This window comes from Solanum verrucosum, unplaced genomic scaffold (genome assembly GCF_900185275.1).
Source record: "Solanum verrucosum unplaced genomic scaffold, falcon-dt-bn FXZP01000235.1, whole genome shotgun sequence".
In the NCBI taxonomy this organism is placed as follows: domain Eukaryota; kingdom Viridiplantae; phylum Streptophyta; class Magnoliopsida; order Solanales; family Solanaceae; genus Solanum; species Solanum verrucosum.
In genome coordinates this window covers 4054650-4069007 of record NW_026019948.1, presented here as the reverse complement: position 1 = coordinate 4069007, position 14358 = coordinate 4054650, and the positions used below count along the sequence as shown (strand labels likewise).

At 30.8% G+C, this 14358-nt stretch overlaps 2 protein-coding genes across 3 annotated transcripts in view; one reads left to right on the top strand and one right to left on the bottom strand.

The window, feature by feature from the left end:
- The window catches only part of LOC125812109 (RAN GTPase-activating protein 1), a 376170-nt gene that overhangs the window by 243404 nt on the left and 118408 nt on the right, over positions 1–14358 (bottom strand). The gene's annotated exons all lie outside the window — the stretch shown is intronic.
- LOC125812354 (40S ribosomal protein S24-1) lies at positions 8282–10985 on the top strand. Of its 2 annotated transcripts, none has more exons than XM_049491858.1 (6): positions 8282–8456; positions 8550–8628; positions 8716–8757; positions 9252–9422; positions 10583–10669; positions 10796–10985. In XM_049491858.1, exons 2-6 carry the CDS (start codon positions 8557–8559, stop codon positions 10823–10825), a joined length of 402 nt encoding a protein of 133 aa, XP_049347815.1. In that variant the 5' UTR covers positions 8282–8456; positions 8550–8556; the 3' UTR covers positions 10826–10985. The 2 variants fall into 2 exon arrangements, with proteins under 2 accessions (XP_049347815.1, XP_049347817.1); XM_049491860.1 differs by having other exon boundaries at positions 8351–8447.

Sequence of the window (14358 nt, the reverse complement as noted above, 5' to 3'; positions counted from 1 at the left end):
TGGGGCTTTGAAGGATTAGATGTTTTCTCAATGATCTTTTCTCATCCTTAAGTTGATCTCTTGTCCTCTACTGACCCACCCCAATCAGCATTATTATAGATTTCAACTCTCTCATGGCCATGATTAGTATAGATCATATCTTTGCTAAGATAACCTTTGAGGTACCTGAAGATCATGTATACTACATGTAGGTATGCTTGACAAATAAAGGGGAGTCACAGGGAGAGCAACAAAAAATAAAGGGAAAGTCAATACAAAAAATGGGTAGAAAAGTTTACGGGCAAAAACACTTGACAAGGGGGTGTGGGTCGGAGAATAAATAGGGGGAAGATATAAGGGCAAAGAGTAAGGAAATAGAGAACATTGCTAGCTTGAGTGAATCAAATTCTATTAAAAATAGACAAGGTAATTGAGGGGGGAAATAGAATGAAGGGGGAGAGGAATCTGGATCTAAACATGGGGAAACATATGGTTATCGGATCAATAGCATTTTTTATTTGAATGAGATTACAGATGAGGAGAAACAAAGAAGGAGAGAGAGGGAGGATGATGAATAAATTGAAGGTAATCTAGACAGAGCAACAAAGGATAGAGATTTATCGCCAAGGCAGATAAGGCTTTAGGACAGTGGAGCCAAAAGAGGTAAGTCAAGTCAATTGTCACTTCCTTTGCAAGTGGAAACAAAATTAGACAATGACATTATTTCAGCAGTTATCGGTGGAGTGAAAAAGAATTTCAAACGCAAATAAGTCAAGCATTCCAATACTAAGGATCAAGGAAAGAAAGATCAAATTTCAAGAGCTATAAACATGAGCATGCATTAATACAAAATCATTTTCAACAACAGACCTCACAACTATGATATTTACTAAAAATGTTTTTGACATTATAAGACTTACATAGTTGTGAACATTAAGCTACTTTTTTTAGACTATGACCACTTACAAAAAGTTTATCTAGCAAAAAGCGAGGGTCTTGGGGTCAGATGGAGAGTTACAGATCTAGGGTTGGCAAGTAACTCCACAGTGAAGTAAATCAGGAGTGTTTGGATATCTACACTTATGCTTAAAGTATAAAAAGGAAATCAGAGAGGAAGAAAATAGGGAAAAGAGGCAAAAAAAAAAAAGGCCACTTACAGAGAGTTGCAAGCTCATCCACAAGACTAGGCGCCTCTATCGAAATCACTTCTTGGATCCATTGTTCTACCAGAATATGTCTCTACAGAAGAAAAAAATGAGGAAGTTAGAAAACAGATGGAGAAGGAAAAGAGCAAGCTAAAAAAAATCTTACATCTGCATGTTGAGAAATAGGGTTAACATGGCAAACAAGAGGAAGGTGTTGATGATCGTACAACAAAAGGAAGATGAAGGTTGGATTCAATACAGCTCCAAGCGGCGATATGGGGAGAAAGAAAAGGAGCTCAAATTTGGAAAACCTATCTTCTAGGGTTTTGATATAGAAGTTGGTCGTTCCATTTAATGGACTGGGCCAAAAAACTTCTCGTTGTTTTGGGCTGATCCAATTTTTGGATTGGTCTTATTTTGTACAGATTTATTTAAAATTAATAAAAAGAGCTACAACCTCCACTATTTAATTAAAAAACATTTAACAATATAGTGTTTCAAAAGCAATTATTTGAATTATTAATTGCTCAAAATGTACAAAGATGAGTTTTCATCGAAGATAGATCTGAATTTTGAAATAATTTGATGTTGTCTACTAAACCTTTCATTAATTTTGTGTGAGTGTGTGTATATAGCAAAACCACCAAATTTATGTTTTTTTAAGAGTTTAATGTCATACTAAATACGGAAGAAAGCATTTCACAAATGAAGGATACATTGGAAAGGCTTCTTTAAAGAAGAGAGAAAAAATACTTACCCAAAAAAGTATTTGCCGACTTCTAACATATGAGGATTAGAACAACATTATGTCCACCAACATATATTCGCCCATTGTTCTAGCCTCCATAAGCCAGTTCAGAGAATTCGTGACCTTTTCTCTTCCTTTCTTCCCAATTTTTTACCCCTTAATTTCCTGTAATGGTGGACACATTATTGGTGAATTGAGTGTAAAACATTAAAGTACGATTGTTGAACTTCTAATTGCCCTTTATGTAATTAAAATATTACTATTTAATTAGATTTTGATTTGTCGTAGGGGGATACTATATTTCCTTGAAGGGGCATCTCGAATATTCCGCAAGTTCATGAAATATTCATAAAGAGAACAAATTCAATTCATCCTATTTCAAAAATTACGTCACCAACGGCCCTTGAATCATGGAGAAATCTTAAGAGAGAGGAACAAATTTGTACCCACAATGTTCATCAATAAAACTATGTGTCTTCATATTTTATTTCTTATTGCAATTTATTTTCTATAACCTTTAAAATTTGTTGCAAACAAATTGGCACGCCCAATGGGACCAAATCTGCCCTTCATCTCTTTTCTCACAAATCACATTTGCAAATTTGAAGCCATAAAACTGCAAAGATGGAAGCTCTATTTCTATGGGTACTTCAAGTCTCGTCTTTAAATTTCATCAAGTCTACACTTTGACAAGCCTTGAAGTATGGGGCATTTGTAGACATCGAAACTTTATAAGACTCTACAAGAGGAGTTCTATTTCAGTTAGGGTTCTTAGAGGCTACCTACCCTAAACCCTAGTTCATGCTTATATAAATGGTAATATATTCCATTGAAGTGAAATCTTGAATATTTCATAAAATCTTAGGATATTCATAAAGAGATCAAAATATGCTAGACCCTTCTTGATAAAATACTTCAAGAAGATTCACAAATTCTTTCATAGAGATAAAGTTTGAATCATCCTAGTTTGAAAAATACGTCATTAACGACCCTCAAATTATGGAGATCAAGTCTAAATCATCTTAATTCAAGAAATACGCCACTAACGGCCATCAAATTATGAAACATCCTAGTTCAAAAATATTCTATTAACGACCTTTGAATCACAGAGAAAATTCGGAGAGAAGAATCAAGGGAACAAACATAATTGTACCCATATTATTTTATCAATAATATTCTTGTTTCTTCAGATTTTATTTATAGTTGATTTATTTTCCATTATTTAAAATATGTTGCAAACCCATCAATTCCTAAATGTCAACTATCAACCAGATCGCCGAACCTACTTCAAGATATGAATTTTGATTATGAGTTTTGCAATCGTAGGAACTAACTCTAATTTCTAAACTTTAACACGAACCTCTCAAATTTTATGCTCCCAAGTCTTCCCAACTTGAAGAGTATGTTTCTATTCTAGTTTAGACCTCACTAGATCTAGAAAGCATTAAAGACACAACTCGATAAAATGCAATACAAACAAACTTGACTTAAAGAACTATAAAACATTAGCCCATGGAACAGGTTCTTCAATCTTTTTTTCTTGTGTTGGCTCCACTTGGATCTTTAGTCAGAACACTCTCAAACATTAACTCCTTCTAATTGATTATGTTGTGTTAGTAACTCTACGAGTAATTGCGCAAGTCAATCAAAAACACTTGCTATATTTATAGATGTGAGACTTCTCTTTCTTCAAAAGATGTCATTCCTTCTAAGGATTCCTTTTCTTTTGAGGATTCCATTTGCGACCCTTCCTTGATATTTCTTTCCACATAGGAATCCTCTAAGGACATCTCCAACCCTACACTCTATTTTACTCTCCAAATATAGAGTTTTCTATTTTTTTCAGACAATCAACTCCAACCCAATTCTCTATTTTACTCTCTAAAAAAGAATCTTCTTCTCTCTCCTCAATATTATATTATTATTTCTATTTCTATTTCTATTTCATTTTCTTATTTCATAATATAAATCCGCTCTTTCTTTTTTTTTTCAAAATAATCACCCTATATAATTTTCATGTAATATTAAATTGTTATTTTTTAAAATTCTTTATTTAATATACAATTATATTTCATTGTAAATTTTAAAGAACAACTACGAAAAATTGAAAAAATAAATCAACAAGCACATCTGCAATCACAAACACAACAATTCTCTAGATCATACACTATCTTTTTTCCGAATATTGTTAAATTTGAAAACAACCTACCGGATTACTAAATTATTTTTGTGATTTTAAAAATCATTATGTTATGTATTGTATTGTTATCTTGTATTTAAATTATTATGTCATGTATTGTATTTTTAAATTAAAATTTTCATTTTATCATTTAAATTTTGTGCAATCTTCATAGTGAAAATCAATAATAATATCAAATTATCTCTTAGAGTGACGAAAATTGAAAAAATATATTTAAAATATTGCTAATTCGGAATGAAAGTAGTATATATTAAATAATATATTTTTTAAAGTGTTGTAGTATATTTAAAAAAAATTACGAATATTAGAAATTTATTTAATAGCCTTATATGAAAAATAATATGTTAGTTACAAATAATAGAAATAATATTAAAATAATTAAAAAGTGAAATAGAGAGGTGAATAGTAGTTCTCCAAATTTGGAAAACTACTATTTACCTCTCTATAAATAGAGAATAGAGAGCTTTTTAGAGAGTGGTTGAAGACTCAATTCTCTATTTTACTCTCCAAATATAGATAATGAAGAGCAAAATAGAGTGGGGTTGGAGATGGTCAAGAAAGGAAAATGTATGCAATTGAACTCTTGTCAGAAACGCGTTCCATCCACCGCCTTAATATTTTTGCTTTGTGTGGTTGACGTTCTCCTCTCATACTCGGACTCGGTCTGATAAGAATATACCATCGCAACCTATTCCTTTCATTTGTCCCCTATGTGTCAATCATCAAAATCGTTTTCAATCTAACACAAACTTTATAGTTAAGAGCTTCCTACATTTAGCATAACATGATAATAGTTCATGAAACAAAAAGTTATTATTGGGAGAGAGACCGTCAATTCAAAGGGGATAAAGCAAAGGGGCCCTGTAGATTTGAGATTGGCCATGGAAGAATAGGAAATATGGTCACATCCTATCTATTGTTCACTAATGATACTACCGTAGGTTAGAGTATTTAAATTATAGTTTGGCTTAAAACTATGTCTATGTGATGTATAAATATTTGAAACTTGGAGCTTGTTTGGTTAAAGATTATATCGTTGTTTTTAACCCAAAATAACATAACTAAGTCATAAGTCATAAGTTAGAAAACTAAATAGGCTCTTAAATTGGTTTACTCTTCTCAGCAAAGCTTAAACGTATGAGAAGAGATTGCCTAGTTTTTAAAAAAAATAGTTTTGAATCTTTACCTCCCATAGTTTCATTTTAACGGATAAATTATCGGTAATTTGTAATTTCGTCTCTCCTTCCAGAAATTTTCTCAAAAGCTAATAGAGCAATTTTTTAGAGCTCATTATTTTCTTTTTAAATTTTATGCCAACAAGCTCACCTTCCCCTAAATCCCAAGATATCTTCTAATTTTAAGCCAACAAGCTCACCTTCCACCAAAACCCCTAAAACCCCAAATCTGAACTCAAAAGTTAAGAAGGCTATTTATTAGCCAATTTCAGCTGCATGGATCGGTTAAAATAGCTTACTTAATTATAGAGTAGTGTACATTGATTTCTCTAATGAATAACATATAGTAATATCTTTGAATGCTTCAATAAGCCTTTTTTTTGTCGGACATAGCAATATAGCATCATCGTCATGTATGTCCAAATCATCATCCAAATAAATCAAGAACCAAGTCCATGTCGCGCTTCTTTCTTACTCGATTCTAGAAATAATCTTTGGATTGAATTGAGAATACTTATAGCTCTCAATTTCAGAATCATCAGTAGAATCACAACAATCAGAATCCGCCTCTACGACTAACATATTTCTCTTTACTTCAACACTAAGAAGCTATTTTTCACCTATAAATGCTCTTTTTTCCCTTTCCATGACTCGTCATCACATAAATCAGCCTCCAAGTAACTAAAATCAAATACAATATTGCAGTCAGAATAAAGAAATTTAATGCTTAGAACCCTACAAAACTATTCAGAAAGTAATGCATCAAATCAGAAGTTTTAGGAATTCGATTTTCAGTTATATTTTGTAAAAAAAAGCAACCGAACTGACAAAATTCTCGTTCTAATTCAAGATTGTGTCAAACTATAAGTCCTTCTCCTCAATCAACATAAACGCTAAAACCACACACAAACAAGTTTCTAAATCATGTCTTCACAGACTTCTATTTCGAGGCACAAATGGAAATTTCAAGTCTCCATTGTTTACCAAACAACAACTCACTAAGGAGCTATTCCACATCGATTCTCCCCTTGAAAGCTCCACTTTATCAATTTACCTTGTGGGCTCTGTCAATGGGTTAATTTGTATTGGCAATGGACAAAGGGACGCATTCAAGACATCTATCCAAAACAAATCAAAGCAGTGTTGCTGGATTTTTTTTGGCTTCCATGGGGATGATATAAGTTGTTGTGGTTTATGAAGAGATGTTGTATTCATGATTTGGACCTTGGTCATATTTTGATACTAGATATATATATCAATGCACGAATACACTACACTAATTTTGGACCTTGGACCTCAAGCATTTTTTGATGTTAGATATATGTACTTTGATACACGATATATGTATCTATGCATAAATACACTAATGAAATTGATATCGATACATATGATGAAATCAAATACACTAGATAAAATTGGTTTTGGATACACATATACATTCTGAAAAATAGATACACAAGGAGATATGTGAGCAAGAGAGGAGAGAGTAGAGCGAGATAAGCAAGCAAGATATGAGAGATGAGAGTGAGATAGGAGTGAGTAAAAAGAGAGTCAGTGTATTCCAGTACATGTAAATTACAATTGTATACAATGTATCTGAAATAAATTACACCAAAATTGACCAACATGTATCTGATATACATGTTTCAGAGTTCATCAAAAATACATATATCTAGCAAACAAGCAGTCGTACGAATGATAATTTGATAAACTAATTTGTTTGGACATAATTACAACCTCAACTGATGGATTTGTGTTGTTTCCTCCTATGAAAAACACATTTGACTTATATCCATTGTGGATAGATCTCATACAAAAAACATATTTGACTTATAGCTATCATATTTGATATATCTAAATTCACATTGATTTGTTTTATAACGCATAGTTATGATTATAACGTCTAATTTTGGATAAATGGGGAAAATATTAACGTTAAACTCGAAATTATAAAGTAATCAATACTATCTTCCGTATCGTAAATTTGAATGCTCAAATATTGTAGCTAAAACAAAGATTGACCTGAATATGGCTTGTGACATAAAACTAAATGAGTTTTCTTTATTGGGAAAATTATGTAAAATAACAAACATTTAGCCCATATTAGGTACTATAGTCTATAGCTACAGTTTAAAAAATTGTAATTCACGGCTACAGTTTCCTCAATTCTTGTTATTCACCTGATTTGTATAAATTCAGAATTTGTAATAATTCAGTTTCTGATTGTATAAATTTAGAATTTTGTATATGCTTATCCTAGCTATTTGTATACGATTTATAAAAACTCTATAATAAATTACCCTGTTTGTATATTGACAAACGAGATATACAAATGGAGTTTTGAAAAATTTCTAAATGTATATATGTAGATTTTGTATATACTTACCCTATTTGTATATTCGCAAGCAAAATATACAAACGACAGCCTCCATAGCAAACATAACTATAGCTATGAAATGTAATTATTGAAACTATAGCTATAAAACCTTATTATGTCTATTATGTTTGCTATTTCTAAATTTTTCTCTTCTTTATTTCATGTGTTATTCGTGTTATTTTATTTTAACTCATTTTATTGCCTCTTTATTTATTTTTAATTATGTGATCATTTTATTTGTCCTATATTTATCTTTTTTGTTTCGATAAGAAAATAATTTTCACGTACGAAATTCTTCGAAAAATCACTAACATGTAATTTTGCTATAAATGAAAGTCATATATATTAACGTTTGAATAAAGTGTTTTGACTATTATTTCATTCGATAAATTAGATATAAATATCTGATATCCGAACATAAATATTTCAAGTTCAATCATAAATGCGTAAGAGCGTATATATATGTCAAATTTTAGACATGCTTATATGAACTCGTGACTTCAGATACAAATCTTTTCAATCTCAATCGTATTTGTTTGAAGTTGAGCCAAAAATAACTACTTAAAATATAGCTTCTTAGCTTCCAACAAGCTAGGATCATAATTATTTTTTTTAACTAGGCCATAGTTTAAATAGGATTTCTGAATTGGCTATCTTTGCACTTACCCCATGTCCAAGCCCACGGCCCAAGTTAAATGCAGGAATTAGGGAAGCCTTTTTAAAACCCTAAGGTATAGCAAGCAAGATCGAAAACAGAACTCAGAACGGAGGCGCCGCACAGTGGGAGAGAGAGACGGAGAGTCGCCGGAGTAGCAAAACCAGAGTGAGAAAAGTATTATTTTCTTCACTGTACATTTTTCTGTACTTTTGTTTGTGAATGTTTGTGTGATGGATTGTATTGAAAGTTCTTTTTGTTTGCTTATAGGACAACAATGGCGGACAAGGCAGTGACTATTAGAACTAGGAAGTTCATGACCAATAGGTTGCTTGCAAGGAAACAGTTCGTGAGTTCTTAAATTGTTGATTTGTTATTGAAATCTAAAAAACTGTTCTTTGTTATCCCCTTTTGATATGCCTTACGATTTTTTCAGATTATTGATGTATTGCATCCTGGAAGAGCTAATGTTTCCAAGGTTAGTTTTTTTTTCTCGAATAGCTTTCGTTATTTGCTTGTTTGTGTTTATGAGATTTTTAGATTAAGTGTTGTTATATGAGTGATAGTGCCAATCATTCTTTAGCTAACACGATGGGCGTTGTGCTGTATTTAAGCAAAATGAATGTAGATATTTCTATAGCTAACCTCAGCTTGTTTAGGATTGAGGCAGAGTTGATTGATTAATAGTAGGTGTGTCAACTTCTTGCCAAGTGAAAGGACCTAGTTGAGGATCTCTAATGGAAGCTTATTTATGATTTTGTACTGAATCCTAGATGGTCTCTTTGGAAATGTTGGAAGAAAAGTTCTCATATATATCAGTTGCTATCACTTGTTGGTTATAGCGTAATTCCATTCTCAGGGCATGATGCCTTGTATCTTCACAGTCATGCTCAGTTTGAGCCCTTATCCTTTATATAGGTAGATGTGATTCTGTAGCTTTTCATTGCTGACCTGTTTAAACTGATATTTTAGGCTGAGTTGAAAGAAAAATTGTCAAGGATGTATGAAGTGAAGGATCCAAATGCCATCTTTGTGTTCAAGTTCAGAACCCACTTTGGAGGAGGCAAATCTACTGGCTTTGGTTTGATCTATGACTCTGTTGAGAATGCCAAGAAGTACGAGCCAAAGTACAGGCTGATCAGGGTAAGACATCATCTTATTTTTACGCATGTGCATATGCTTATGTGCTTCAAAGACCTGCAATTGTTGAAGTTGTTTCTTTAATTCAAGAATCTTTTTATGTTACCTTATCAAAAGTAAAATAAAATCTAGAATCTGTCAATCTCTAGTGCTGTAGCTTCTATCTTTTGGTTCATTGTGTAGTTTGAAACCAACCAGCAAGGCCTATTTGATATAACTGTCACACTGCAGCATTGGTTTTTATTTTTATTTTCTTAATTATACTTTGGCAGTACTATATCTGAATGAATAGAAGCTCTAAACTTAAAGAAAATCATATATTATATCTAATGCTTCAAAATACCCAAAAGGTAACCACCTTTGTTTTCCATAGACTTTAAAGATGCGTTCAGTATACCTTTTCTATAATTTAGTTTGGTGGATTGTGCGGGGTCTGATTGTTCACAGAGAACTTGTGGTGCTGGAACTGGAGATATAGAGAGAATATAGTAGTGATTGTTCATTACATGTGTGTCCATTCGATTCTTAATATTTTCCTTAGAGAATCTCATCTTGTATCTATCTGCCTCTGTGCTAATCCAGTTAGATACTGTTATATAATCTTTATTGAAAAATGGTCATCTGCAATACTTTCTACCTTTTCAGAAGTTTATTGGATGGTATCACTGTTACTTCTGCTCATCTGCTGTCCAAAACCAATTGTTAACTGCAGGATTGCATTTGCTTGAGCAATAGTACTCTATATATAAAAGCTCTTGGACCACTTACTATCATATGTTTTGAAGCACCTAAATGTCTTTCCTCTAACCCTATGCCTTCTGTGTTTTCCCTTAATTCTGATATGCATTTGAGACTGTTACCTTATTGGAAATGTATGCTGAGCTCGCTCCCCCCAAAAAAATTGTGCATCGAGTTGAACTGTTTTCTGCATTTATAAGCCAATATGTGTTCTGAGTACTATCTTGCAGATGAGAGCAGTCTACAAGTGATTGAATTGGTTTTGTTAATAATGTCAATGATTAATATTACACACCTCAAACTCTCCCCCGATGATAAATATTATCCTTCTATATCATAATATCAGTTATAGGAAAATCAAGGACTGCTATGCTAGGTACAACTTATATTTCCTCCCTAATAAATATATTTCTCAACTTCCACAGAATGGATTGGACACTAAGGTGGAGAAGTCCAGAAAGCAAATGAAGGAGAGGAAGAACAGAGCCAAGAAAGTCCGTGGTGTTAAGAAGGTAAATATTGTTGTCTCCATTTCTATCCTTGCTACTATGAACATGAGATAATTACTGTGCTGTTGTTTTTTCTGTTCATAGTTTCATTCTTCTCGTGCTAATGATATTATTCGATGATACTTGCAGACAAAGGCCGGAGATGCCAAGAAGAAATGATCTGTTAGTAATTGTAGACAAAGCAGGAGAAGCGTTTTGTTGCTCCAGTTACATGCCATATCATTTATGTTTTTATTGGACCTTTTTGTAGACTCTTTTCAATTTTGCTCAGGTTACTCCAACATATTTTGCATGTTCAAGTACTATTAGATCATCATCAGTGAATCGTTAGAATATTATTCTCTCTTCAAATGTTGCCAAATTTATTTCTTCGTTGTTGTCAAAATGAGTTTGGTATATAAAGTAAAATGAGAGGAAATGCTTACATATGTCATTTATTGACTAGGAGTTAAAAGCTTTCCCTTTGCTTATGTTATGTTGTTCGGATTCATCAAAAATATTATGAGTGTATGCTGAATTCTTCAAAATAGTGCAGCTTTGGAGGATTTGACATGAATGTGGCAAACATTTCTTATGAGTCTGAGTAATTTAGATTACATACATTTGATTGAATTTGACCAGCGTGCCTCTAAATTACGTAGTTGAGTTCTTGTATATTTTATCTTATTAATAATGTCACTTCAAGTGCTCTGGTAGAAAGTGTTCTCTTAGCTCTTTACATATTTGGTTTTAGTTCTATTTTATTATTTTTATTTTTACCCCTGAAAATTCTTAATAAAGTATTTTCTCCAATTCTAATTATTAGTGGGCAAGGGATGACGTTTTCTAATAACTAAACTTAGATTTCTAAAGCATAATAACTCAAAATGGTGATTTAAATTTACAAAATTTCAGCCTGGAGAGATCGTCTTGCTCTTCTCCTCAAATATGGAAAATATATTCTCGTAAAATTTGGATGTCTTCTCTCTGTGGTTAGTGCAATATTTTCTTGCATGTGTTTTGGTTCTAGAAAAAGGTCGAAGAAAATGTAGTTCGTTCAAGGCTCCCACACAAACTTATTTTAAGAGTATTTTATTAAAATAATTTTCAAGAAAGGAATCTGTGTTTAACCAATTATGCTTTTAGTATTTGACAAATATATTGTGTTCGGCCAATTATTTTAGAAGTGCTTTTGTGTGTGTTACGTTATGAAGAAATAAATATGAAGACATGTTTTGCAACTAGGATTATTTATTAAAGTGCAGAAAAGGAAGAGAGGTAGGGAAAAAAAAAAGGGAAAAGACGCAAAGAAATAAAAAATAAAAAAAAAAGAAGAAAATAGTAACCTTTTAATATGACGATTGACGGCTATAATTTTCTTAAACGGCGGAGAAAATATCTTAAAGATTTATAAGCCTTACTCAAGTAAATAAATACGATTTTTTTTAAAAAAAAGGAGATAAATTTTATAGTCATTTGTAAAAAAAAAAAAAAAACTTAGACTTTAGAGTCCTACTCTTTATTAAGAAACGAGTTTAAGATATAAAATTCATTAACCTAATAGAGATAAAAAAAAATTCATGAAAAAGTATATAAATTTTATTTATAAGAAGCACTAATGTTATCTATATACAATTACTATAAAAATTTTAATATGATTTATCAATTTGATTTAATTTTTTCTTTTATTTATTTATTTTATATATAAAATCAAATCAAATATCATCTATTTCATCTCCAAGCAGAAAATCTCTCTACTTTTTCTTTTTTGTTTTCCACTCGGTTTTTTATACTCATATTGGAATTCGATTAAATTTGAATTTGCGCTAGGAAATCCCACAGTAAAATGCTCCCTACAAAAAGAGCTTTGTACTCAAGGAGATTCAATTTTTATTTTTATAAAATATAAAAAAATACTTATCATTTCACCACAATCCTGATCGATTAAATCCCCCTCCTTGCCGCAGTAGATCCAGCACTGGTTGATGAGATAAAAGTTGATTATCTCCCATTATAATAAATTTTCTGGATTTTTGGTATTATAATGTAGTAGCAAATTAAAATGAAGCACATTTTCTCATTTTGAAGGACAAGTCCAAAAAAGAAAATGAAAACACATACATCCTGAATCCTGATATAACGCAGGCACGTGTATGTTCGACAAACTCTCTGGTTTTGAGAAAGTAACGTATAAAGGGATTGTACAAACTCGTGAGAAGCATCTTTTTTTGTTTTTTTTTGGGTGGAAGAATATATATTATTTGACGTTTGGTCAAAGGTATTAGATAATTTTTAAATTATTTATTTCACCATTTTTGAATAGTAATGAAATAAATTATTCCATATATATGTTGAAACAATTTATTTCAAAATTAATTATTCTAAAAAAAATTGTTCCCAATCAAATGACTCCTTAACGTTTCTAATTTTTTTTATATCTCTAGGAAAAATCTTAATCAAGAGAAATTTTGATTATTTTTTATTTATTTATGTCTTAAGATATAATGTCTCTTCATTAAATATTTACTCTATTTATATGTCATTTTAAAGTAATCTTCAAAAATAATTACTATTAAAGGATAAGATAAAAAAAAGTGAATTAGTTGTCTTATTTTCTAAAATAATTAATAATTTATTTTAAAAATCATGACAAATAAATAGGATGAAAGGAATATACAAGATAACTTTATTATAATGCTGCTGAAGTTATTTCCTCCATTTTATTTTATGCATCTTAATTTCAATGAGTCATAGCTTTATACTTAAAAATTATAGAAGACTTTTGACTTTTTTGATTCTAAATTAAAAATTTATGTAATATATTAAATTACGCATAAATCTTATAAATTTAAAGATACCATATAAATTTTTTAAATTAAAAAATAATAAACATGAAATAAATAATCTTTTCAAATTTTATTTTTTTTAATAAAAAACAAAACACATAAGTTGAAATAGAGTAAACAACACATAGAAATATTATTTTGTGAAAGTGTGAATTAATTAGCTTAGCGATAGCAACCAGGGGCTTGGTTTTGGAGTTTTTCGAACAATTTGATCATCTCGTGATAGCAACCTTTAAACCGCCAAAGGATGTGGCACAGATGAGACTATTTCTTTCTTAATTAAAGGTTTCGAGTTTAAATTTTGAATATGGAAAATCGTTGATAGGAGCGCTTCCCTTCGAACGGGGCCTATGTGTGAATTCGAAATAGTCAGATTTCAATACCGAACAGAATATATCAATCTTTATTCTATAAAATATACTATTATATTTATACTTCATAGGAAGTAACATATATTGTTTGTATATATATATATATATAAAAAAAATTATAATACAAACACTCTTGTATATATTATATATTATATAATATAATATAGTAGTATTATATAAATAACAACAATTCCAAAGTCAAAAATTCTTGCCCCACATTTTCATTTTTAATATATTAAACAAGTATTAAACACATTCAAAATATTTCCCTCTTCTTTTAGCACACAATGAATATTAGATTACGACAGTTCATAATGACTAATGACGAATATAACATAAAAATCAAGATTAAGTCAATAATAGTAAATAATTAATTCGAGTGATTAAATATAAAATTGTCACAAAACTAGTTTATAATGAAGTCATGTAAGATCATTCTTAATATACTAAAAGAGGTTAACATCCTCAACTCCATGGCCATTCAACAAATGAATTT

Excerpts from the sequence above, each read along its gene's own strand:
- LOC125812354 (XM_049491858.1), top strand. The coding sequence starts at position 8,557 with ATGGCGGACAAGGCAGTGACTATTAGAACTAGGAAGTTCATGACCAAT. Across the intron at positions 8,629-8,715 it reads TGCTTGCAAGGAAACAGTTC|ATTATTGATGTATTGCATCC; the intron begins GTGAGTTCTTAA and ends CGATTTTTTCAG. Across the intron at positions 10,670-10,795 it reads AAGTCCGTGGTGTTAAGAAG|ACAAAGGCCGGAGATGCCAA; the intron begins GTAAATATTGTT and ends TGATACTTGCAG.